The 27,943-nt window shown below is 40.5% G+C and overlaps 1 protein-coding gene across 4 annotated transcripts in view; it reads right to left on the bottom strand.

Moving 5' to 3' along the window:
- The window catches only part of slc12a5a (solute carrier family 12 member 5a), a 113,172-nt gene that overhangs the window by 10,145 nt on the left and 75,084 nt on the right, over positions 1-27,943 (bottom strand). For all 4 annotated transcript variants that reach the window (XM_027000666.3, XM_035524458.2, XM_081716889.1 and 1 more), the window contains 13 exons: positions 22,307-22,401; positions 21,853-21,984; positions 11,982-12,128; positions 5,728-5,782; positions 5,183-5,313; positions 3,721-3,968; positions 3,049-3,260; positions 2,421-2,588; positions 1,538-1,636; positions 1,052-1,109; positions 615-789; positions 332-450; positions 149-247 (listed from right to left, as the gene is read on the bottom strand). In XM_027000666.3, coding sequence (XP_026856467.2) covers positions 149-247; positions 332-450; positions 615-789; positions 1,052-1,109; positions 1,538-1,636; positions 2,421-2,588; positions 3,049-3,260; positions 3,721-3,968; positions 5,183-5,313; positions 5,728-5,782; positions 11,982-12,128; positions 21,853-21,984; positions 22,307-22,401 — 1,738 coding nt within the window. The remainder of the gene's footprint in view (positions 1-148; positions 248-331; positions 451-614; positions 790-1,051; positions 1,110-1,537; positions 1,637-2,420; positions 2,589-3,048; positions 3,261-3,720; positions 3,969-5,182; positions 5,314-5,727; positions 5,783-11,981; positions 12,129-21,852; positions 21,985-22,306; positions 22,402-27,943) is intronic.

Below are 27,943 nucleotides of genomic sequence, written 5' to 3'. Positions count from 1 at the left end.
ATCTCCAGCCAATCCTGTTGCTTGAAAAATCAGGGCTACTACCACACATTACACAGACGTACCTGGTGCATAGTAGCCTGTGTCTTCCATAATGCAATCATCTAACATCTATTATGTCTGCGTGTGTGTGTGTGTCTGCCATGCATACCAATGGTAGAACTTGAAGCGTGGTCTCCAGTTGGGGGTCCGTAGGAGAGTCTGTAAGGCACAGGCCAGGTTGACAAACATGTAGCACATCAGGAAGAACCTGTGAGGAGGAAGGAGGTGTTAAGAGCACAGCCATGCAAAAGCATTCCTCCTGCACTGAGCTGCTCAAAGGAACAGTGTTTACATGGAGAGGATAGGTGCAACCGAGTCCAGAGAGGCGATGAGGATTCCACTCTCACAAATAGAGGCAGTCAGGAGCAGGGCCCATGTGGGCTCCCCATTTGCTTTGCCATGGCCAAATACCTGTTACACACACACACACACACACACACACACACACCACAGGGCTTATAAAAGAAGGAATACTGTGATTGAGTGCGGCTTGTGGCTGTGCATGCATGTGTGTATGTGTGTGCGTGTGTGTGTGTGTGCGTGCGTGTGTGTGTGCGTGCGTGTGATATGCTCACTCTGAGGAAAGGAACTATCCCATCCCTGGCTATGGCCTGCAGGAGACGTGGGGCGCCTGTCAGGCTCTGAAGCCCCGCCCCACAGGTGGAGAAGAAGGAGCCAATGACGATGACCCAGGGTGACGGCCATGCCAGTGTCCCTATCACCAGGTTCCCCCTGACTGCCTCACCAAACCTGCCCCACCACACACACACACACACACACACACACACACACACACACACACACAAATAATCAATAATCAACCTGAGTTCGATTATCACATGAACACTGTTGCAAAAGCCATTCTCAGTTAGTCAGTGTAAACAAAAAAATGAATAATAGTAATAGTAAATAATAATAAAAAATAGTAAATAATAGTAACAAAAACTAGATTTGATTCTAAATCTAATGAGAATTAGAATAGGAAAGGTGTTGAAAGGAAGAGGAATCTTACTTGTCCCTCAGTACTGTCCCCTCAATGCAGGAACCAAACAGTACCACGCTGGACATGTCTGAGTGACACGGTTAAAGAAAGGTCTAGATCTGCATTCATCACACTTTACAGAGAAAGATAACTGATCCAAGGTCAGTGGTTGTAGCCATTTATATGGGCTTCAGGATACTGGTCCCAGACTTAACGCTTAATGTGTTACTAAAAAGGTACTCCAGGTTTTTTCAGAGTACATATATTTATTTGTTGTATCTTTTTAAAGTCATGTGTTTTATATTGGCCACTAGATGAAGCACAGTGTTACGTGTGTGTGTGTGTGTGTGTGTGTGAGACGTGTGTGATGTGTGTGAGACGTGTGTGTGTGGTGTGTGTCTGTGTGTGTGTGTGTGTGAGACGTGTGTATGTGTGTGAGATGTGCGTGTGTGTGTGTGATGTGTGTGACGTGTGTGTGTGTGTATGAGACGTATATGTGTATGTATGTAAGGATACAAATGAAGGAGGTGGTGCTAATGGCCATGATGGTACCAATGGGGATAGACTTCTGAGCATCCCGCAGATCACCGGAGCGATTCGAGCCTGCCATGATGCCTGACACGCACACACACAGACACAGACACACACACACACACACACACACACACATCAGAGCTACCAGCGCTGGATTCTTTTTTGGCATGTTCGCGTGGTCCTTTATCATCTACAATCTGTTCGTCTGAATTTCTGCATTTTAGAATGTTAGTAGTCACAACAAACAAACAAAAACATATTAAACTAGTAAAAGGGAAACACAAAGACCCAAGACCATGGGAAAGACCAGATTAGTGTAGTAAACAGAAGAGAGAGTGGTGTTGTGACAGGACCTCCCTGCCCTGGTGGTGATGGCGTATACATGGCCTTTTGTTTATATCGTGCTTTCTGTTGCACGTGTTTTGTGTTTTGATTGTGTGCCAGGCCTCACACAGGTGGTGCCTTATTGGCTGCAAAACCTGTGTATTGTTATGTTGTTATGTTTTTCCCGTTAATGACGATACATTAACTTTCTTTAGTTCTGCTTAGTGCACGCATATGTTCTGTTTCATTTCATTAGTTTCATTAAACTCTTCAGAGATGGCGTTTGCCTCCTTCCTTTTTTACACGTCCATGACAGATATGATATTTTGATACAGCTGTATTTGAATTTATGATGTTCAAAGGAATACTTTACCCTAAAATTGACATCACTAATAATAATAACATTAATGCAATTATTTTGCATACTAATGAACTCTTAACCAGATTTCGCTTGCCATTATCTGCATTAGTTTGAGTGGGTGACCTGTTCCTTTATGACTCAGTGCTGTGGACTTCTGTGTAGCAGACTGGTGTAACTGACCTGTGACGGAAGGGAAGTAGATGCCAACCAGCAATGTGAAAAAAGTGGTTATGTCAGCCAGTACATAGCGGTTGGTGTTAGTAGGTATGGCGTCTGGCTCCTCCACGGAGGGATATCCCACCTTCTCCAGAAACATGCCCTTGTCCAGATAATTCCCAAATAGGTTTTCTGATGGAGGTGAGGTGGGGGACAGGAGTGGGGGAAGGGTAGAAAGAGGGAGAAAAAGAGCTGCTCAAAACTATAAGGTATGTACTAGAGGTGAGAAAGTCACACATGTGCAAGTCACAAGCAAGTCTCAACCTTCAAAAGTCAAAAAACATCTCAATGTCTTGCAAATGCAAATATTTAGAAACAAATGTCACGTCCTTTCATCAACTGAATTAAGTCTAAGTCAAGTCTCAAGTCAGGAATACTAAATTAAAGCCAGGTTTTCAAGTCTTTCTTCAATTTTAGTCAAATAAGTCTCAAGTACTTTGTGACTCAAGTCAGACTTGAGTCAAGTCATGTGACTCTACTCCCCCACGTCTGGTATGCACTGCTACAAGTGGCGTGGGTCATATGCAGTAAGCAGTGGTGAAAGCAGTGGTATATGTATTCAATCCCTTTGTGTATGTGTGTGTGTCTGCACCTTTCAGAATGCCACTGGTGATCCCAGGAATGCCTGGCATCTCTGTCACATTGTTGTTGACAAAGTAGCTGTCACAAGTAGCGTTCAGCAACTCTGAGTCGCAGAAGAGCCTCCAGAGTTTGGTGGTGACCGTGACATTCTCCCGCTCAATCACCTTGGCACACACATCAAAGCCCTTCCACACCAGAGTCCGGTTACCCAGAAGACACACCCTGTGGGGAAGATTAACATACACGTATGATTTCGCAAACACTGCCATTGTGACTATAATGGGTTAGTTCATTTTGCATCGAGTCAACATTATGACTCCCACTTACTTCATACTACATCCTACCAAATCACATATCAACTCAGTCAGTATTAAAATTATGGGATGGGCATATTAAACTTCATAAAAGAGACAGAACTATAGCTGATAAAGTACTTTACATGTTTTGTCAGTGTTTTCTATAGGTGGAAAATGAACTGGTTTAACACTAATGACAACTAATGATTTAGTTTTCAAGTACTACTGCTGCCAGAGAGGCAGCTAATTGATGGGAACTAGGACGTCTCACACTGGACACTGAAAAGCTTTGAGCTTGTATTTCGCTTAACCAGCAACTTTTACAACTTTCCTCCTTCAGAGAGCTAAGACAGAAGCTAGGATCCCAACAATGGCCAGGTGCTTACGGGAACACAGGTGGCTCGATGGCAGTCTTGATGACGCCGGCGTAGACGGCTAGGATGGAGCAGATGACGCAGGCCAAGAAGACCAGCGCCAACTTGTTGACGTACTTCACACCCACGAACACTACCACTGCCATGGAGGTCAGAACCAAGGTGCCATAGACTCGCATGTTATTCAACATGGCTGCCTCTGCCTCTGCGCCCTCCAAGCCCTCCATCTTAAAGATGGCAGCCTGTGGCACGATATAGATCTGAGGAAGAGACAGAGAGAGACGGAATAGATGTTAAAAGTAAATACAATACACATAACTGCCAAGAATAGCACAGTGAGCCAGAAATCAGAGGGAAGAGTTCCTCAGAAAACTAAAAGTGAGTGTTAGAGGTAGACAAAGAGACCATAATCCCAGTCATTTTTCACTGACAAATGACCTGCAAGAATTCTATTTAGTTGTGTTCCTTCGGTGTTAATTGAACCAACCAAGCATGGAATTAAATGTCCTAATTACTTACCATTAAGCTTTATTGGACGACATTCTGATACACTTTTAATATATTCGAATAGTCACGTGTTGCACTTTAAGGCTTCCTTCTATATTTAGCAGTGCAAGTTTCATGGCAGTGAGCCTTGAACGGTGCAATTGGTTTAATTAATTTGTGCTTTAACGCCATGAACTTTGATGGAAATGAAATGCTGGAGAAAGACTATGGTTATATGAATATGTCCATACACACACACACACACACACACACATTCGAGGGTGTGTGCCTGGTCAGCTAGTTGTCATGGTAACCTATTTATCATATCATATCTCCCAGGGTAACAATTTAAGTAGGTTCTCAGATCGCTACAGGATTTTTTAAGTAGCCATCTTTGGGTCTTTTTTTGACAGCAGGATAAAACTCCTACTGGAATCCAGCTGCCAAAGACCCCTCATTCTGGTAGTTATGCCAACCACCTCTGAGAGGACAGAAAAAACCCTAGAACCCAGATAGAATACAATAATATCTGAAGGCTTATGAGAAACACGCATGCTCATATTGTGTTTGTGTTTGTGTGTGTGCATGTGTGTGGTGTAGTATAGTTTAGAGAGCTCTGACATCCTAACATTCCGTTCACCTTTCTATGCACTAATGCAGCCTTCGCATAATTACTCTTTCATGAAAGGAATGAGAAATAGAGATAGAGAGAGAATGAAAGAGTGAGAGAATGAAAGAGAGAGAAATCATCACTTGAGAAAAAGAAAAATGGAGAAAAACATATGAAATGAAATGGACAATGATGAGTGCACTTAAATGAGGCATACAGAGGTGCTGAAAAGCCTCCAGAGGGAAACGAGTGGACAGAGGTCTGAGGAAAAAGGTGGAGAGTGAAGGAAAGTAAAGCGAGAAGGTGAGGAATAGAACAGAGGGAAGAGGGCAAGAAAAGAGACAGCACAAGACTCGTGCAGTAGCCGAGTACTCTTACCAGTAGGATCTCGATACAACCCAAGATGTACATGGCTCCTGCAAAGGTGGTTCCCAGGTAAAAACAGATTCCCACAGCACCACCAAACTCAGGACCAAGGGAGCGAGAGATCATGTAGTAAGAGCCTCCAGCTGTGAATATATATACACACACACAGACACACACAGTGAGGTCAGTATAAGTGACCCTATGACTCTATGGCATGGTCCATAATTACACACGTCTAATTTCCTTTGTACAGAATGAATGAGGGTTAAATCATAGCATGGACATAAGCACCAGGGGACTAATAGCAGCCTCTTGGTGACTGACAAAGAGAGAGAGACCAAAGCTGACAATTTGTCCCCCACTCTTGCTTTCCTCCAATAAGAAGGTGAGGTCGAGGCTGTAATTAGCATAGGGCACAATGATAGGCTCACAGATGCATAAATATAGGTTTACGGGTACTAATGTCTGGGCATTACAAACAGGTAATGCTGCCAAGTTTACTGCTTTAGATTGTGTGGTGAAGACAAGGGTTTGGGGGAGAAGGGATGGCCTCGTACCTGGTACTACTCCATTGGTGGCGATGGCACTCATGGAGATCGCAGTCAACATGGTCTGAGTGAACAAAATGAGAAGCGAAAATGCATCTGATTACAGACAAAAGCACATATGGTTCACATACATGTACATACAGAGGTGGGTGGAGTAGCAAAAACTGCACTCAAATATAAGGTAGTTACTTTAAAATAATAATTACTTTAAAATTTTATTAATTAATAATTAATAGTACATGTAGTCATTTAAATGAATACTGAAGCAAAAGTAAGAACGTATCTGTTAAAAAGACTACTCAAGTAGTGAGTTACTTAATTGGAACTTATTTAATAAGACAAGACAACAATATATGTGTATATTAGTAATATATTAGGTCCTCATAGTTCTTTTTACACCGAGTTCAAATGTTTAAAATATTTTTCTCCCAGGCATGGTTTTTAAGTGAAATTTACATGAACTATATGTTAATTATTTATAAATAAGGGTGTTATTACACTTAAAATATGAACAATAGTTTGCCAACATAGAGGGGCTCCACTTCCTTTGGTACCAGTTTTCCATAGGCCTGCTATACATAATGATATGTGAGTATAATTGGTTATACTCTATTTGGCCTATTTAAGTAGATAGCTAAAAGCACTTTGGTAGATGTCTGCTAAATGTCATATAGGTAGATGCAAATATATTGCAACATCAAAAAACTATGGGTGATATAGAAATTCTGAAAACATATTTGGATTAAGCGTGCAAAAATATTTATAAACAGCTGTTTTTCTTTGCTCTGGGTCTTTTTCCAACTTAGTTCATGTGTTATGTTTAAGCTACATGAGGTTCTTCATATCTACTAAATATTGTGCATATAACATAAGTCACAAGCATCACACTGGATTTGGTGATCACTTTGTAATTCGTACAGTTTCTGGGAATATTCCGATCTTACTGGACATTTTACTTTTCATTATATTTACATTGCAATTAGGCGACCGATCAATCAGACTAGCGGACTCGCTACATATCCTATGTTGCCTAGTTTACAACTGTGCCTGTATGTGGTCGAAAGTAATATGAGTATATTAAATTAAAAAACAAACCTTAATTTTTATAACCTTAAAAACTTTAGAATCTAGAAAATATGCCTCAATATGTAGCATGCATTCCTGCACGCCAGTTCAGTTCAGCTGAGCTGCTACGCTTACTTTTCTGCTGCTTGTAGTTTATAGCTACGTAGCTAGCTGGTCAGCCATTTTTTTCTTTAGAATATCATTGATATCAGACCACACTTTAGTTTCATATTAATATGAGAGCATTATGAGAGAGCACTGATTTCACACACATATATGTGATTCTTAAAGAAAATCATATATTGCAAGCTACTTTTCATAAATGTCATTTGAGTCCCACGAAAATATTCCTGTTTATTATATTGGTCTACTGTCTAACTTACGGAAGTAAAGCGGTGGCACTGAGTGATCATCTTTAGAGGTTTCAACAGCCCTCCCACACTTGACAGGTTGTGGCGAAACGTACAAAATGTAAAAATTATTCTAAAATGTAACGGAAGGAACGTTGACGAATATAACGGAGTAAAAATACACTTGTGACTTCACAAATGTACTCTGTAAGAGTATATAAAGTACATTCGTTTAAAACAACCCTTAAAAGTAATAAATAATTTGAAATATCTGAGGCCCCAGAGACTGTCACAGTGTCAAACCAACCAAAAAACCCTCTGAGTCAGCCTTCTTTACCAAGGCCATATCTGGATCTACAACGTACATAATTTTGCCTTGAAAGCCAAAGATGGTGAAGGTAGCACTGCAGTGACTAGACTCTGCTGCCAGCTATGAAGTGGCAGGCAGAAATTAGTACAGGTTTGAAGGTGCTTTTTGAGGCGAGAACAAGGACAGAGAGGCACTGAGTCTCAGCTTTGCAGCTCAGCAGACTTCACACGCTGTCTCTTGCCACCCTTCGCACAGAAGGGGCTCAGAGAGAGGGAGGTCAACTGGTCAACACCAACAAAGAGAGAGAGTCAGACAGAGAGCGAGAGAAAGAGAAAGAGAGAACAAGTGAGCTACTGCTTCCTTTGGGGGGGGGGGTTTACTTGTGTGTTGTGTGCAGTGACTTGTGCATGATATATTAGACTGTAATCAGGCTTAATAGGCACAGGGCTCTCTCTGAGGAGCTTTGATTAGACACTCATTGTTTAAGTGTTTTATCTGATGAAGCTGGAGCTAGGACCAAAGTGAGGGTTCACTTTATTATGCTTAATACCATACTTACGCACATACACACACGCTATAATGCACACATCTTCAGACTTAATATCACCACCCATAAGCCAATGACATGACAAGTATCACCTGTGTTTGGAAGAATATGATAGTTTCAGCAGCTGGTTCTTAAAATCTACCAATCATGCCATCGTATCCAGCTGAGAGCCAATAATTTTGTAGCAGCTAAACTTTTTGCTTAAGAACAGAACAGTAGCAGCTGCAAAGAATACATCACTCATGTAACAAATGCGCACACCTGGCAATCTAAACCAAGGGTTTCAGCAAAAGCAACTCAACAAAAGAGGGCTCCACAGTCCACAGAACTCAGAGCTTCTACTCCCTGCCTGCCCACACAGTGTTAACAGAGCAGCATCTAACGATGGCCTTGTAAAGCTCTTTACAGCAAACTATCCACACAGACACTACAGCTCACTCCTCTAATTCAAGGTGTGTGCTTCTTGGCTGTTACTTAGCAACCAAGCATCAGGCAGATTTGGCTCTGGGGTGAATGCATGTTTACGCCCCATGCGACACATCAGAAACAGAATTCAATCTAGTGGCACTGCCAAGCCGAAGGGTACAGAGACAATGGAGTTTTGTTTTTTAGCTCTATAATTGGAAAGAGAAGCAGCTAGACAAATAAGATAAGAAAAACAAAAGTTAAAAGCGCTACCCAAGTCTGGTGTACACGCCAAGTGTCTGTTGCTGTTAAATATTAAATCATCGAACTCTTTCACAGCGTTTGTAGGAAATGGAAGCTTTATATGTTTAAATTTATTGTTTGCAGCCACTCAATTATAAGCATAAACTTAATCAGCAACATCACTTCCGTTACTACAACCATTTTGACGAGAGTGGCTGTAGTCATGTGTTTATTTATTTATTTTGTTTGGCGTGGGGGGGATGGGGGAGGGGGTTTGTGTTTTCTTTTTTTTTGTCCAATACTTGTTTGTGCCGTTAGTAATATTTCAACTAAGATGCTGCCTCTTCTGACAGGACACTGTTTTTCTCTGCCATATAAAAAGGAACAGTGGACTCTCTTCCTAACCATCTGTTGCTACGAGACATGGTATGATAAAAATGCACCCCAGCTGCCTGTCCATGTGTTGCTGGCTTCCAGATGATTCAAACAAGGTTTTGCTGTTTCTAATGCAAAAATGTGCACAACACATACCAACACATGCAAAGACACACATACTCATACAAAGAACTGATTAGATGTATTATATTATTAAGGTAATATTATTGCATGTTTGAACCCAGAAGAGTTAGAAAGATGTCACTAGAACCCTCAGGTTAACGTATGTGTATGCACACAAAGACAGACAGACAGACACACACACACACACACACACACACACACACACACACACACACATACACACACACAAACATAGGCTGTATACTAAAGCATATTCGCTCTAATTGAAATGAAGATGAAGAAAGTGAGGGAGGTAGAAGCAGAGAGGCAGATAGAAAGAGAGTGAGAGAGAGAGAGAGAGAGAGAGTGAGATAGGTAGATAGAGACACACACACACACACACACACACACACACACACACACAGAATAATAGAGAGAAAGGCATGGGTATTTTCGATAGATCTAAAATAGACATTATTGAATCTGGCCACGCTGGGCCCCTCTTAGGAGCTGGCTATTTTATGCAAGCCTTGATCTCAGCAGTTGGTGGCATGTATCTGGAGAAAAGAGACCGAAGAACACAGTCAGACGCTTAAACAGCCTGACAAAATGCATTCTTTGGCAAGCTCTTGGGGTAATCAGGAGCACGAGGGAAAAATCAATAAGCCCTGGCCTCAACCAATCACCCAGGTGTTTTCTTTAATTGTTTTTTTTAACTTTCTGGTTTTGTTACAAATTGTTCTCAGTAATTTCCAGACAATGTTAGCTATTTATATGCAAGTTTTTAATAGATTTGGTTTAATTTTTATAAAGAACTGCACTGCTCAGTTACTAATCAATTTATCTAGCAGTGTTTGTAGATTGTAACGAGTTTGTGCTCCTTTTCCTCACACTGCAGTCTCAAAATCAGTTGATGTTGGGCAGATGGTTCTTCCGCTTTACCACAGGGTAAAAATGGGAACATTCTGACATGAATTGCCTTGCTTAAATTAATAGTTACCAAATAAACATTGCATTGCTCAGAACAGACATCTGTGAAACTGCATTTGCCAAGAAAATTAAACTGAATGGGGATTTATTCTTGCCTTCCTGACCAGGACTCCGGCAATCTCCCAGTTACAAATCATTTTCTTATATTCGATTAATGCCTGTAAAGAAAAAAGTATTCCGCTTTAAACATATAAAAGAACAGAAGGAAAAAAACAGTTTCTGAACGTCTCCTTCTACCATCATCCAATGGCAGGCTAGTGAAGGCCCTTTTAACATTAGTCACACATGAACATCTGCACAGCACCAGTGAAGCTTGTTCTATGTTTAGCCACGTGCTGGCCATCAGGAAGCCCTCTGGGGATAGACTTTCAGCAGGTGTGTTTGCTTGAATGATGCTTGAAGGTTCAGACGCTCATGGGTTCTGCTGCATGAAGCCTCCAGTTAGCTATAACTAGTCATAAGATCAAATGTATGGTAGAGCTCAAACTGTTAGCCTCCATACAAGAGAGGGAATATTCCAAGGGAATAAAAGTGGAGCTTCTAAATGTTTTCACTTGGTGATCGTATTGTCATGTCTCTAAAGGAAGACTGAAAGTAATTAATGTGTGATTTCGACAGTGGTGGCATGTGTTTCATTCAGCCAGAATATATGTGAAGAGAGGCGGATGAATGACAGAGCCGTTACTGTGTGGTGGGCTGCATGGGGGGGGGGGGGGGGGAGAGAGGGAAGCAGAGACAGGACTAGAGAGAAAGAGGGAGAGATCTGTGCATGAGTCAGTTTGCTATACAAAGATTTGAAAGATACAGTTAAAAATAGATCTTCTACAGGCACAGGGGAATATAGGGTGCACTCTAAGACACACAAACACATACTCACACTCAAAACATACAAATAACACGCTAATAAGCATATGGTCTGTGACACAAAATCACTCAATCACATAGAAACCAACTGCAGCAAGACAAGATATTAAATCTGGAGATGCAGTGGGTAGAATGCAAAAATGATGAGATGAGAAACTAAAATCAGTTCCTAATCAAAGAAAGATTTTTTTGATGGATCAAATACTCCTGAAAGCTCAGGGAGGTCTTGCTAACTGACAAAGTGTGTGAAGCAGAGAAGTGTACTTTAGAACCCTAACATAGGACTAAGAATCACAGGTCGCAGGATTAGAATCAATAAATCACACCAGGATTAGTTTCCAATGGTAAAAATCCAATAGGACTCATTAGATGAAGACTAAATGAATGCATTGCTTCATTGTTCAATGGTATTCAAAAACCTGACAAAGGAGCATCAGTGGAGTGTCCTCTTAAGAATGGGACATGCTAGAAGCTTATTTCCTCAGTGCAAACTGCAGATAATAGGCTTATAAAGATACTTCTATATTTGTTGCTGAAATTCTATATTTGAAGTAGAAAATTGATGGTATTCCTCATTTGAGGGGCCTGAGCAGGAAGTTAATTAGTGTTCAGTGGAACTGATGATCTTAGGTAATGAAACAAAATATATGATGATCTTAAAAAAAGAGTGTAATATCTACAGGAAATAAAAATGGGCTGAGTCACCTAAAATAACGTTTCCTAGCAAAGAATGAATGACACCTTTCCTTTGACAAGCTCATTTGTCTTGTGTTAGCCATCCATTCCTGTCAATGATTCCTTATTCTAAAATCACCAAGTTACATTACAACTGTTACCCAAATTTAGATCAAGCTACCTAAACCCAACACTAATGCAAAATAATTATGGGTCTGTGAACTCTTTATAAGAAAACAAAGTTAGGTATGTATGCACATGTGCAGTATCAGAGTGAGTCACGGTGCTTGACCATGTTTGAACGTGACTGACTCACCGTGGAGCAACACATGAGGACGATAACGAAGGCTTCGATGACTCCTCCAATGCCTACCATCCAGGTCATCCTCAGAAACAGAATCACACCCAGAATATTCTGCATACAGGGCATATACACTCCCATCAATGTGCCCATCTGTGGAGCCTGTGAACACACACACACACACACACACACACACACACACTTTGAGACAAACTATTCGAGAGAAACAACATATTACTGGAAATGAGCTGACTGGTTCTGTCATTTAGTTCTGTAGTTCCTTTTTGTCACATCATATTATATCCTGCAGCCTCCATAAAATATGTGAGATTGTGAGTATGTTGCTTTAATCTCCTGATTGTAAATTCAATAAGGTTTCTGTGTGTGAAATGTCTCAGTAAAGGGGGGGGGGGGGGGGGGGTGATGCTCACTAAATGACAGAGTATTTGAGGTAGCATCACCATCATTAGCACAAAGACAGAGATGGGGAACTTACTGCAACTGAAAGAAAATTCTGTTGTATTATTGTAGGCATGACATTTATTTAAATCACTAGCTAAATTATTTTATTTGTCTCTAGGTGCTCTATGTTCAGTCTAAATGGTAGTTTCTCCTGTTTCCTAGTGAATATCTTATTAAGAATGTTGTTTCCCATTCTTCTAATCATGGGTAGCACAGCCTCACTCGCACCTCACTCATCTTCTGTCGTTCCTCATGGGCTTAAGGACATCATTTATGCCTTAAAAATCCCAATAAACCTTTTTTGAAAAACAGCTAACATACACGTTTTTGTCAAAGAAAAGGTTTCAAACCTTTATTTCATTCAGGTTTCATTTACTTTAGTTTAAAGCAAATCTGTTCTTATGGCTACATCTATGCCAGAAGTAAGATATTTTGGTCAAAAATGATATTCCTGCCTTTAAGAAAGAAGACTGGTCTGCTCCAGTGGTTGTTGGCATGGCAAAAACTGTCCTTGTAGTCATCACATTAGTTGCGCATGCTAATGAGTGTCAGCATGTCAAAATGGTGATTTTTATGTGAACTACAGTGAAGGCAACAAACAGTGAATCTGCATACCTCTAACCGCTCAGTACACAGGGGTCACACAAGGACTCACTGTACAGCAGAATCAGAAAACCATTGTAACAAAGACTTGAGACAAAGAGAAGAGACAAAACCTGAAGTACTTGATACAAAGACACAAGACAAAACCTGAAGTACTTGAGGGGACAAGGATGCTCTCGCAGCCCACATTTCACCTCAGGGACAAACGAGAGCTGGACATTATGTTAGAGCTAACTGTGATTTTGCCACTGGATCAAAGCATTCTAGCTGATATTTATGGGTTCTTGGTGTGTGAGTGTGTTGTGGGTGTGTTGTGGAAGCAGGTAAGGTGAAGGCAATAATTATGAACATAGTAAGTGAAGGTTGATTATGTATTTTTTCTCTTTTCTTTTCATATGTGTTTATGTGTATGAAAATGAAAGCTATTATAACTGCAAGTGATGGCCTGTGGTTCACTAAAAGACATTTCAGCTGACCACATATGACAATAATGTGATGGCAGCAGGGAGGGAGCGAGATGCGAGTGCATAATTGGAGTTTCTTTATTCTCCATAAAGAAAATAAAAAGCCCAGCAAAGAGCTGGCACAATGCAACACACTAAGTAAAGAAAAAAGTGCTGGCAGTAAAGCTCGAGGTGTGCAGACGCAGCAGAGGTAAGAAGCACAGCAGTTCATTGGCAGTAAATACACTCGGTGTAACAGCAACACGGGAGTGAGAAGTATGTGCAGCAGTGGACAAGGGTTCCTGTGGGCTCAAATCAGAGGGAGAAACAAAAGAGGCAAACAAGGCACAGGTGCAAGTGGTTAATAATCAGGTGAATGGAAGCAGGGTGTGTGTGCCTGTGGATGTGTGTGTGTATATGAGTATGACAGCAGGTGTGTCCCTTGGGCTGGATGACTGCCACACAGTGAAAAATAATAGGTTATACAAGGATAACAATGATACAAAAAAAATACAAGGATATCAATAAAACTGAACCCATATACCCATATCCAAAAAAGACATATTCCATCTGCAAATACACACAGAAAAATAAGCAGCCAAATTGTGCTTGGGAGAAGGTTGTTCTAATGAAGGATTTACATTCTACCCATGAGAGGGAAAAAAAAACAAAGAGAGAGAGGCTGTTGGCCTAAAGCAAGAGCAGATGGACTTTTAATGTAATTAACCTGAAACAAATAAGAGCCACATAATGTTTATCATTAAATTAAGTATCAAGCATGCACAATTCTGTATAAGATCATTTGAATTTGGTTGCAAGGATTAATATTACCATTAATGTAATGTAATGTGTCTAGAGAAATGAGGTCTGGACAGCAAAACATAATTAAAGTTTATTATGTTAGTAATTACAGGATCTTCACTGGACTGGAACTGAGAATGCTTTTCTTCATTTAACACTAACATGGTTTTATTACATGTACATCCAGATAATATTCCAAAGTATGTATAAATCAATAATGTAATATGTGTATGTGGCCCTTCGTGAAAAATGATCACACAGTCTTTGATTTCCTCAGTCGTCTTTGCAGCTGTTACTTAATACCCAACTACTCCATTAAGAAATCCTCAGTCTAAAGGAATTTTAGACCCAGGTCTAACTTCTGTCCTGTCTCAAAGTCTAATGAAATCCTCTTCTAGTTTGCTGTGGCAATGCAGAGGAAACAACATCTGTCATCTTTGTTTTTTGTCTGCCTTCTCCATATGTCAATGCAAAGTGCTTGCCTGCCTGTGTCTGGGATGCTAATTAGATTTAGCATCTGTGCCCTTAGGGAAGGGGCGTTTATCGACCACAATTCAGCTTTTAATCAATAAATATATAATTATTTTTTTCAGTATTTGTATGCATTTTAAAAACTTCCACTTTCTTGGTGATGAGAGTTTCTGACAGGAAGTGGCTGATGTTTGTATGTGATTAGCTTGCATTTCCAAATTAACTGAATGACCTCCACTTTCGCAACAGCTCAAATGTTAGAATTTGCATAAAGCATGACAGTTGTGGACCCTATTAAGTGTTGGTGTGTCTGCTACAGTCAACTTACAATCTACAAGCCTCACCTTCTTAAAGTGTCTGTGTGTCGTTTTTTTAGTAATTTATCTTCATATAATCTACTAACTCTGCACTGTTAAAATCATGGCTCTTATTAACAACGCTGCTTTTCTTGTTCAAAAGACACAACCATATCTGTGATGACCCAAAAGTCAGGCAGAATAATGACCCACAATGAGCACTTTCTTTCTTCACAATAGAAAAGCAATTCTTTCCAGGAAGTTTTTCACTATCCAGTTTTCCTATGTTCATCTATGATCAGGAACATGGGGAATCCCATTAGAGTTAGTTGGAGGTGTCAGTAATGGCTGGCTCATCTTCGCAGGGCGTGTTGCATCAGCACTTGGTTCATAATGGAAAAATGCTGTCGCTATGGAAACAGAGGCAGAGGAGGTATCATGGTCAGGTGGTAATGACCGTGTGATTAAGGAGACAATCAATAGTGCGCCATCCACTTGCCAGCACAGAATGGCTACCAAAGGCTCCATGGTCACGTAAACCACATGTTAAGAGTGCAGGCCAGCATATGTGGGAGCAGTGCACAGCAGTGCCTATACAACATCACAGCAAGGCATTAGCATGTGTTGAACATTAATTTGTAATAAAGAAAGCAACAGTTTCTAATAATACAGGACTATCTTAAGAGCGACTGACAGAGATGACCATATACTTTTTTTTTTTTTTTTGCAGAAATACAATTTATTGCATATGAAAACTAAATGAGCATAATAGTATCCTAGTGGGTAATCTTAGGGAAACAGCTGAATATGTATCTATCCTGAAATAAACATGTAGATTTATGTTAAGAACTGAAAAATCTATATGCTGTAATATGAAAACACATTTATATATTGAATTAATAGTTCAGTGAATACTTTTTTCTTTACATATTTAAAGTAAAACTAAAAAAAGAATAACAAGCATCTTTACTTTTAATCTTCAGAAGCTAGTGATGCTACAGTGGTCCACTGGTGAACAAACTGTTAGAAATCATGCCCACCTAGTCACCAGATAGGTATAATTTTTCTTTTTGAAGAAAGTGCATCGATATGCTTCATTGTTTTAATGAGTTTAATGAGCTAATAACACTAACACTGGAACATTACTAGCTGTTAATCTTTTGGAGTAAACTAACACTGCTTGACAGCGAGTAGTTTAAACTGGCTTAATTTGCATAATGGGCATGTCTTTATTCATATTCTGAAAGCCCAAACTATAGTCAGGGTTTGATTTGAGGAGGGAGGAGGAGATGCCAATCCCCCAGTATAAACAAGAGGACAACCACCCCCATGTACAACCTATCATCTCCCTTTCCACCCCCTTTGAATTAATATTAATTTGATGTAATTTATGATGTCTTTTCATTATTTTCACTCTAGCCATAGAGTAATATGCCAAAGTTGCCTTTGGCATATTACGAATTCTTCATGTCAAATAATTATTGGGGAAATACAGACAAAGTAGTTCTGTAGAATCGTTAGCTTTTTTTCTTTTTTTTTCATTGGTAACTCAGTGGAGGGTTTGGCGCAGCATGCATTTCCCTTGGATAATAGAAATACAGCAAGATCTTTGGATATTCATCAGTAACGAGCATTAACTTGTGAAAGATGTTTGGAGGTAATAAAACTGAAAATCTGTTCCTATACTCTTATGGGATTGTCTTAATATTTAATAATAATAATAATAATAATAATAAATTAAAAGGCAAATATAAAATATTACACCATTACAGCATTGTCGAGAACTGTTAAGCTAATGTAGTGAGCTATTACTGCTAGCAGTGTGGCTAACGCTACATTACATATATGCACTAAAGACTTGATGCATAGCGTCAACGTGATGTGGAACCAAATTTGCGCTTTGGAAAAGCTTTCAAAGCTGGCTGCGAGGAATCATTCCAAGCCGTGACCTGTTTCGACTTGGGTGGGGGAAAGAACACAGCTAGCAGACACCGGCCTGACATAACGTGGGACATCTAAAGCTATCAGATGTGGCGTTGTCAAGTTCTTTTTTTTTTTTTTTTTTTTTTTTTAGCACAAAACAATACATCATAAGTTTTCTTATTGATATAGATTTATTAAATGTAAAATGCACCCCCCCCCCCCCCCCCAAAAAAATACATCAATTAACAGGCCGAGCTAGCGGAGAGTTTATAAGGTAAACAGCAAAAATATTGAAAGTAAATTAAGTTAGAAATGTGAAAGAAATATTAAGCATTAAATCGCCAACATTAAGCTAACGTTACCATGTGAATGTAACTTTAAACCCGTAAAGCTGTTTAAATTGCCCTAATAACCAGCAAGCAACCACTCTCGTTGGCTAGAACCTGTTTACTATGATGAGCTGCACGAGGTCTGCCAGTTTTATATGACTCAACCAATCAGAAATAATCAAAGAAATAACTTTACAGTAAACAGTAAAAATGTGGTTTTGTGACTGGTTCAGAGACCGTGGCACATGTTAAAGAAAAATAGCCCTTGCTTGCTTTGAGAGTTGGAGGGGGTGCATCCCAACCGTGACTTAAAAACAATGATCGATTTTCTCATGTTGTATGGGGTGACTAAGACTGATGTTTATGCTGATTTTGACAATGGTTTAGCCTACTGGTGAAGCAAAAAGCACAGACACGACACACTATCTGGAAGAAGTTGTTATCTAGTTGTAACAGTGTCTGAAAAAGTCTGTTTCTATCAAAGTCAATTTTGCCACTATTGATTTGATTGTCTTGAAAATTTGATATTGATGAGCAGTGTTCATTTTCTTGGGAACTTGGGAACAATTCCAGCTGATAACACGTTGCCCTTGAGCAAGTCACTTAGTGTTGCCACAGAAGGTCTGAGAATGCGCTTTCACCTCCCCTTCCGTTTTAAGGTAATAATATGCAGAAATTAAAAATTGTTCACGAAAACCACGATGTCATAATTTTCTGCAAAAATAGTGGATCTTTACTATCCAAAAAGAAGATAAAATTGCTGAGTTAGGCCTGTGCTAACAGTTTCATCAGCATCCTTTGCATAACATCTCAGTGTTTGGCACCATTTATAAGGCCAGGTAGCCAGAGCTGTGCTTTGTCACCATGCTGGCTGAAATGGGGTCTAATTATCAAACTGGCGGTGGATCAGGCAGGTGAGAATGTCTGAATCAACAGTGTTGGGAGAGGTTACTGTCTCTGAGCATGTCTAGGGAATAGAGGCCATCATAGCAAACTCGCATTCAATTTACTCTTCGAGCGTCTGGAGCAGCTGTGCAATCAAGCCTCTCTGCATGTGTGGACACTTGTGTGAGCATGTGTGTATATGTACACGTGCACAGGCTTGTGTGATTATAATTTCCCAGGACGTGCCCCCGAGCTGCAAGATACTCAGGTACTATGGTGGTACAGAGTGATGCCAGATGCCCTGCGGCCCCCTGGGATAGCTGCTGAAGGACCCTGACTGCATGGACTCAGATGCTGCAGCCCTACTACTGCCAGCGCCAGCTGCTCGGCCCCTTGAAAACCCTTGTGCCCAGTGGGCTGTGCCAACCTGTGCCACCCTGCATCAGACACTGTGCCACCCAGTGTGCCCTGACCACCTGCCCAGTTGTGAGGGCCAGATGTATGCAGTGTGATTAGCACAGGACTCATCTACATAGTAATATGGCAGTTTTTTTCCAATTCATTATTTTCAAATGTGAAAACTCATTAAAACAATGTAGCATATTACAAACACGAAAGCCTGAAAAATGCCCACTTACTGTAATTACTACTGGATGTTGTTTGGCATTCCAGAATTTGTATACATATGAAAGCATTCTCTAAGATAATAAAGCAGACACATTTATGAATATGTCAAATCACTTTACACTGAGTGAACAGTGTAAACAAGGAAAAGTCATACGAATCTGCAAAGTAACACAACTTTGCTTTTGATTTGCAACATCTAAAATACTGAACATGACATATTTTCTCATAAGCTGGACTGAGTTGGTTATTAATGTCTGAATGAGTTTGGCACTTGCCAAGTAATAGCATTAGTCACAAATGAGTTGAAGTGAGAAGAATATGCATGGTATTAGATTTGATTACTGGCAGCCCCTTCAGTACCCTGCCACTTCTGTTGCTAATGTGAGAGACATGTAGTAGTAGTGGCCTCAGCAATACCTCCCTAATCTCTGATAGGCTCACTGCCCAGGGCTACCAGACTAAAGGACAGAAGAGGAACAATATTTGGCAGACAGTACAGAGTTAGAGAAATCGCCAGCCAGAGTAAGACACAGAGAGATCTTCAGATTTAAATAATTCACAAACTAACTGCACCAAATTAAGTGCTAAAGGTTTTGTTTCTAATCTCTAACCCTCAGATGTCCCTCTGTACTCTGAAATGCTAAATCAGGTGTGTAAGATTGGGTTTGAAACTAAATACCCAAAGAGTAGACCCAAAAATCTCCAGGAGCAGAAATAAGTACCCTAGAGTGAACAGAAATTAAAAGACCACTCAAGAAGTGAGAGATTAAAATAACATGGATACAGAGGCATATAAAGTTAGAGCCATTGTAGCTCACATTGTAGCAATGGCCATGTAACAAGGGAAGGTTCATGTGAACCGTAATCCAGCAACTGAGTAAAGGTGATGGGCAGGAGAATGATGGAGAAGAAGAGGAGATTATGGGAGAAAAGGAGGGGGCTTTTAATATGTTCTGCTTGCTTGACTGCTCCTACTGGAAGCTGACAGTGTTAATGTGCTTCTGCTCCACTGGGGTAAATTATTAGGGAACTACAGACAGGCAACTAAGAGAAAAGCCAGGCATGGCTGACTGTCCTACCCCTGAATGGGGGGGGGGGGTGCTTTGCCTGTCAGTGTTTGCTGTAGCCATAGCCTTTACATGGTAGATGTAACGGGTAGTTTGACATGACCTTGCTTTTTTTTTCATGTGGCATGTGCGTGCGTGCGTGTGTGTGTGTGTGTGTGTGTGTGTGTGTGTGTGTGTGTGTGTGTGTGTCAGTAGGTGTGCATGCACCCGGGTAGAGGACATTTTGGCCTGCAGTCTAAAAAGCGCATATGGTCAGAATAAATCCCATATGTCACCTTTCAGACCAAAACACTGGCATCTGACTATACCGTTTGTATAAAAGCCAGGGCCAGCTCATGGACCCCATTTGTATTTGATACTGTATTACCAGCCTTAATCCCAAACACTGCTCTCAGGATTCAGCAAAAATACACACAGTGTGAAATGTCTGCTCAGGACAATTAACAACGAATTCAAGCATGTCGTCTGAGCAACGCAACATGACACAACATTAATCAAGACACAGCAATGCCAGGGAGTCATGCGGAATTTTAACGAGGAACTTTAGACTGATGAGGAGAGGAAGACCTTCGCTCCAGCACCCGATGAAGCAGAACCAGTGTGCTCTGCCTTCGGTCAGAGCCATTTTTCATTACGCCACATCTTGTGCGGACAAGACATGCCGAGCCTGCCATATGGACTTGGTTTAGAAAATGATCACAGTTATCTCTACGTGCTGCTGTTCCTTTCAACCTTGAATAGAAAACATTGATGTGTAAGCTGTAGGATGATAAGTGATGATAAGTGTACACATGAATTCTTCTACCATGGATTCCTCATGGCAGAGTGCAGACTGTACTTGGTACTGAGAGTGGGTGGTGGTGTGTGGATGTTTGCAGGCTGAGATGTGCTGAATGACCCTCTGAAAATAGAGGCTGATTGGAGAGCAGCTGTTTTGTGCGGGGAGCTAATTAAGTTCAAGACACTAGGAGAAACGAGGAGAAGAATATCCTTCTCCTTTCCGTTGCATCAAAGTACACGTCTCTCTGTTTCCCTATCTCCATTTCATGCCTTCACAGTCACTGACATCAAAAGTTAAAGAACATGCCAAGTTTCACTGTTTAATCCTGACTTCAAAGCTGTCACTTCACATGAGCCGTCTTTTTTTTGTGTGGGGATAAATAAAGCACTAAAACAGAAACAGTTTCTTGTGCTTTGCATGCTCAGCTAACAGTTGACTTGGTTCACTCTTTTTAAGCAAATCAGATGAGGAGAGCTATAAGCAGTGGAAAAGAATCTGTTTACATAATGGAAAGGATTCAAAAAACAAAACCTTTTGAGGTGCTACTTAACATCAGCTCTAGCACACAATCTTAAAGAAATAGGTTTCTCAATGGGGTTGTGTGGGTAAACTGTGGGAATGCACAACTGTAGGCTGGCTTTTTTGTTTTTTGTATGGCTGACTATGTTTTAAAAATGCTTTTGTTTACAGTCCAGCCATTGAGATGAGGATATGGTTAGAGAGAGGAGAGTGAGAGAGAGAGAGAAACAGAGCGTGATAAGGATACAAGATGCCATCACAGCCATGACCTGACAAAATAAATATCTGTCTGACAAAATAAACATCCATCTTCAGTGATATCTATGTGAGGTGTCACAAAAACATGGAAAGAAAAGAATGTGTGCTCCGAGTATGCAGGCATGAATATGTGTTGGTGTGTGTGTGTGTGTGTGTGTGTGTGTGTGTGAGAGCATGTGTGTGTTTGTGTGTGTATGAGAGAGCATGTGTGTGTTTGTGTGTGTGTGTGTGTGAGAGCATGTGTGTGTTTGTGTGTGTATGAGAGAGCATGTGTGTGTTTGTGTGTGTGTGAGAGAGCATGTGTGTGTTTGTGTGTGTGTGCGCATGTGTGTGCCTGTGTGTGTGTGTGTGTGTGTGCCTGTGTGTTTGTGTGTGTGTGTGTGTGTGTGTGTGTGTGTATGTGCGTGTGTGTGTGCGTCACCTTCACAGGTTTCTTGCGTGAGCCCTCGTTGTTCTCAGCCTCTTCATGTTCCTTGCTGCCCTGTGGCAGATTGGAGTAGTTGGCCAGGCTGCTGAGCAGAGACGATACCATGGGACTTGTGTCCATCTCCTCCTAAAACACACAAACGCACACACACACACACAAACATACGAAATATCCAAAGGACAAACAGCATCAAAGTGAAGAACATACAAATGTGCATAGATATGAATTCTTGAGAAACTGTCATTATTGTTCATCATGCCTACCACAGCCTCCTTTCCTTTACTCCACTAGTAGCATATATCTACTGAGGAGCCCATGCTTTCTTGACCTTAAGCGTCTGTCCTGTCTTCTGACTGCCGTTCAGACCATCATCACTCTTTATTACCTTGTGTATGTGGGTGCCTTACAGAAAGGCTGCTGTAGCTATAGCTCTGCCATGGGTGTGTACCTCAAACAGGGCCATGGTCTTTCCATCATATTGCTGGCTCTTCTCTGGATCACTGCTGTTAATGAAAGGACTGCTCTCCTTGGGGTTACCATCTCCTGATAGAAAAACAAGGGAAAAAAAAACAAAACATCATCATATATTCACACACACACACACACACACACACACACACACACACACACACACACACACACACACACACACACACACACACACACACACACACACACACACACACACACACACACACAGCATCTGTAATAGCGTCATGATGCCAGAATCTGACATCAGCAGTTTGAATTGCCATATTACTCATTCCACAAACTCAAATTTGCCTTTGTTCCTCTGGTTAAAAAATTGCCTATTTTTGTTTTTCACAGTTCCTGCTTGAAGGCATTGTTGTGAGAAAAGGACAGAGAATGAGCAGTGATAGTTATGCCCTAGATAACAGCATATGTGCAATAATTACTGACTGACAGCAACTTCAAAGTGAGAGGGCAGATTCATAAATGATCATGGATTATCAACTATGATGTATGATGCTGTCACTTGAAAAGCGGATCTGGGACCCGTGATGTTGAGGTGTTGGAGATCAGCTGCATTTGTGTTGATAGCCCCCATGCTGTCAGTAAACCACCTGGAGACAGGACTTGGCTTGCTCCAGGGCTATTTATAGAACTGGGTGACTGGCTAAGATGGGGACTTATGGACACATACACACTGAAGGAGGGGAATTTTAAGGAGGTTGGTATAGCCTCAGTCCATAGTAATACTCTCTCTCTCTCTCTATCTCTCTCTCTCTCTCACACACACACACATACACACACACACATGTTTTGTGTTGCCTGCAAAAGGGTTAAAAGGATTTTGGTCTGTGGCAGTCTGACAGAGAAAATGATTGTTAACATCCCAGTGGTCATTCTATAGCAGTCTCTGACAGTCCAGTCACTTTTTTCTATGTAGAAAAAAAAGTTGTTGTATTTTTTTTTTACCTCTAAAAACCAAGGAAACTCATGATATGTACAGTAAATTTAAATAAAAAAACAACAACAAAAAATGCCATGTCAAATTCCTTGCATTACTGAAAATGGTTGGAATCTGTTCTGCTCCAAACATCCTCCCTCCCTCGTTTCAATTCCATTCACATAACGTGAAATGAGCTACCCTTGCATGCAGCAGAAGAATCACCCGTATCGCACATAAAACAGCAGACTGTGCTTTATCACCTGCTAGGAACCCACACTGTAGCCTATGTCTTATGTACATTTAAACATTTTCCCCCATTCTCAGTGGAACACCCCTAAAGTATAAGAATGGAAATTTCAAATGCAGAGTTAGTCAACCTTACAGACATAGATGTAACCAAAAAGCTGCCCAATTAGCTAGCTAGCTTTCAACAATGGATGCCATTGGCTGTTAGAAGGAAATACTTGGCAACATTTTTAAGTGAGCCTAATTTAAACACAAACAGTTTAAAGAAAGATGATATTTCATGGCTGGATATCATATTATAAGAAGCTCTTGTATAAAACAAGGACACATCCAAGAGAAGCACTAAAGCTATTTCAATCCTAACAGCACCCCTTGTGGGGAATTATGTTAAGCATGCATGAGTGAGTGAGTGAGTGAGTGAGTGAGTATGTGAGTGAGTTAAAAGCCAGGTCTATGAGGTGCATCACATCTAACAATTTTACTTCTTGCTGAGAGGAATGAGTCAGACAAGCTCCTTGGCAATGTTCAGCGTGATTAAACAAAGTGAGGCAGTCAAGCAGAGAGGTTTGTGCCACTACCACACGTTACCAAGACTGAAATGAATCACAGTAGTATCAACTATGAAATGCAAACTCCACAAAAAATGCTATAAACAATACCGAAAAGACAGCATAAACTAAACTGTACTAAAAATGTATGAGAACTCCACTAATTAATTAACCTTTAAAATTTTAGTGCAGTTTGTAGTAACACTATAGATTTCATTAAAATAAAAAGATTTTTGGTTTGTGCATGTGGATGTCCATATTTTTTGCTGACATAATAACATATTTAATAGGCATATATATATATATATATATATATATATATATATGGTAACCATGCATATATAGAGTTAATAAGAATTTAAACAAAGAATATTTATGCACGTATACACATAAGCATTGATATATAGATGTACATATGCATTTAACCAAGAATATTTCGTTTGTAGATATAATCTTATGAAATGCACATTTAATCTTAATTTTTTGGTCTTTCAAGTTTTATTTAATGCATTTCAAGTTATTTTTCTTGAGCTTTGGTTGCAAAATTGTCCGCTGTTGCACTGAAACAACATAACATAAACTTACTGCATGAAGGGACATGCAGTAAATGTGAAATTGCAAAAGAATCATAATGCAGTAAATCACAACAGTAAAAAGGGAATGTCAAGAACATTTAAAAACATAAACACTGTTCTAGATGAATGGAACAGTTGCAAATATAATTAGTGTTACACCAGATCTCATCCTCACCCTGATTCTGCTTGACAAATCAATGTGAATTGCTATTTGACTGTCATGACACAGCCCTCACCTCCTCGACTCCTCCTCATGTCGGCGTGTGTTTGTGTGTGAGTCACACCCCTCCCTCGTTAGTCGGTTGCATGTTACACCTGTCCCTTCTTAGTCATCATTTAACGTGTATATTTAAGTCCTTGTGCAATGGTCAGTCCTTGTCTGTGTTTAATCTGGTGTGTGCTGTTATCAGCCATATAGTGGTGTTTGTAGTGCTGTTTAACTCCTGGTGCATTTTGTCTCATTTATATGTAGTGTCGATGTTTGTGTTTTTGCTTTCTTTTTTTTAACATGTGCTAATAAACATCTGTGTGTGTTTGACACGGCTTGTCTGTGCATCCTGCCTTGCCTCCCCAACGTGACATTGACATTTATGTCAACTAGGCTTTTTCTCAGTAGTGTGTTAGGACAATAGCATATCAAAATCCTATAGTTTTGAATGCATTTATATAAAATCTGCATACCCTTGGATAAAGAACCTAGAAAGAGATTAGTCTCCAAAGGGGTTGAAATTGAGATTAGCTTCAATAGATGAACCTAACCCTGCGGTGTGTTCAACCCTAACAAACTTATGCACAGTAGTCGCTATACTATATCCATTCATTCTGTATGCCTTTGTACATAACACTGCACACAAATGCACGTATATGCTTGAGGTGGCTACAAGACCTCCAAAGTGTAGTCTCCTCGCAGTGTCTAACTGGCATATGCAGCCTGAGGGGCTGACTACTGTTGTTACATCATCGCCAACTGACAGGCCTACTGCTTGTGTGGTCTTGTTTTTTTTTTTCCCTCTTTCAGTGTTGGATGCTGAGGCTCTAGGTTGGTGTCCTGAATGAAACCACAAGCTCCCACCGATGGCTTTGCATGATGGTAAGTTAATTAGAATCACTGCATCAACCGCAATCAATGTTTCTCTGGCTCACATTCTGAATTAATTAGTGCATAACTCTGTGCCAAGTCATAGCTCCTGTGTGGGTTTATGTGTGTGAAGTGGGGCGGCTCCAAATGTCATTGTTGAGTAGTACGATCATTTAAGCATACTACAAAACTACTTAATGATAATTCATGACTAATTATGAGACACACTAATGATCTCTCAAAAAAAGGTATGATTCACTAGCTGTTTTCCTGATAGATACATTTCTGGAGTTCAGAATCGTTATGCCATGTAGGTTAATGCACTGATTAGTTTGTTTGAGGAATTGGTTATTTTTACCTCATTTAAAATTTCTATAGGCATGGAATTCTTATAATGAAATGGCAAAATAGGTTGCAGAAGTTTTGTTAGAATGATTATTTAGGAGAATGATTATTGATTTTATTGCCATTTTCAGTTATTCAGTATTAGCATAGATGATCACGACAAACCACGTCTGCTCTGTTCAGACCCTCTTATGTGACTGAAGGCCTGACAGCTCAGACTCTGGAACACTACAGAATTTCCTGTCAGCCTGTCACTGCACATCGGTCTGAATTGTTCTACACCAAACTCCCATTCAACCTGTCTGGGTTTACTCGATGCTGTAATTCAGTTATGCGATTGAATATCCTCAAGTCAACCTTCTGTTTAGTTCAGAAAATGAATGCCCCCCAGTAGTCCCTCCCTCCACACCAGCCTATCAGTACTCAGTGTCACCAGCTTCGTGTCACCAATCAAATCGGGCCAATAAATTCACCAATCACACTGCTAGACAACACACACTACACACTCAAAGGTTCAGTACTAGCTTCTTTTAATGTAGGTTCTTTGATTATATTGCCTCGCCTACTTGTACTTGTGTATTTGACTGTATTTTTGTAGATTCTGATATCTGGATTCAAATGCTCTTTGCACTTACAGCCAATATATCTTGACACTTATTACCATCACATATTGTCAGCCTTTAATGTGGCATTACACTGATCTTAAAACTTCATTTCAGTGCCTTGGAATCTCAGTAGAAATACGAGAACTGTGGACTTTCATCCAGGTAGAAATACATTGAGGGACTCAGTGACAAGGTAATTTCTCCAGCCCAAATGGGCAAAAAAGGAGCATTTCAGCGTGATACTGCAGTCCCATTTTGACACGGTTTAGGCTTGCTCCAGTTCTCCAGAGCATGGGGAAAGTTCTGCTCAGAGCTCAGAGCTGCTCTCTGACCTGTAGCCGATTTACCAGACCACTGCGCTATCATGCCTATGAGGGGGAAATTCCAAACGCAAGTAACAAAGAGGTGCACAGGGAAAGTAATTTAGGAGAGCACTCAGAACCAAGGCTAACATTCATCCCAACTCAGGGTCATTATGCTACAGGTACTGTGCCTGCCCAAAAAATTGAAAATGGAGGCTCCTGTTGGTACCATTCCTTTATTGTCTTAAGCAAAGAGGGTCAGGGAGAGAGAAATGGAAACAGAGAAAGAGAGAGAGAGGGATGGAGAGAGAGAAAGAAGAGAGCTTTTTGCATGCTCACTCAGTTGCCTTGACTTGTGATGATGAATGTGAACATTTTATAATTTCCTCGTACGGTGTGTGTGCGTACGTGCAGGACACTGTGTCAGCTTTAATTTTTCTTACACCCCGGACCCCACTAAGATCTGCAGCTGGGGTCTCAGACGGCAGATTATTTGTGGAAATCCAATAAATAAATAAAGAGTAAGGGATATGCCAATGCTCTTCATTTGATCCTGAACCCACACTTCCACAGACACACACCAATCCCCAAGCCCACATACATGAGCAAGGACAAGAAATTAAATGCCAGGGCATTAGGCCGACATCAGCTACTTATTGCCTCAGCAGTCCAACCGCAATTACATTGACCTGACTGACACCCAAGTGATCGTGTTCTGCGGTTTCTGTTCTACACGTTCAGATTTGCAAGGCCGTACACTCAGAAAAGTCTGGCCCGCGGAGAAGGAAGGGAAAAAAACAGAGCACAGGATCTCAGGCCAATATTAAACAAAAGCACAGAGAAAGTTCTGGAAGCACATGATGTAGCAGAGCATTGTAACTTTTTGAGAGAAGTATAAAACCGGTCAGGCTATCAAACAAACATTTGGAACAGTGGAGAAATAAAGACAACATTTTTTAGAAATTATTATGC

Source organism: Electrophorus electricus, chromosome 7, assembly GCF_041902795.1.
Source record: "Electrophorus electricus isolate QZ-2024a chromosome 7, ASM4190279v1, whole genome shotgun sequence".
Lineage (NCBI taxonomy): Eukaryota > Metazoa > Chordata > Actinopteri > Gymnotiformes > Gymnotidae > Electrophorus > Electrophorus electricus.
Note: the sequence above shows the minus strand (reverse complement) of the source record. Positions and strands in the feature narration are given on the sequence as shown.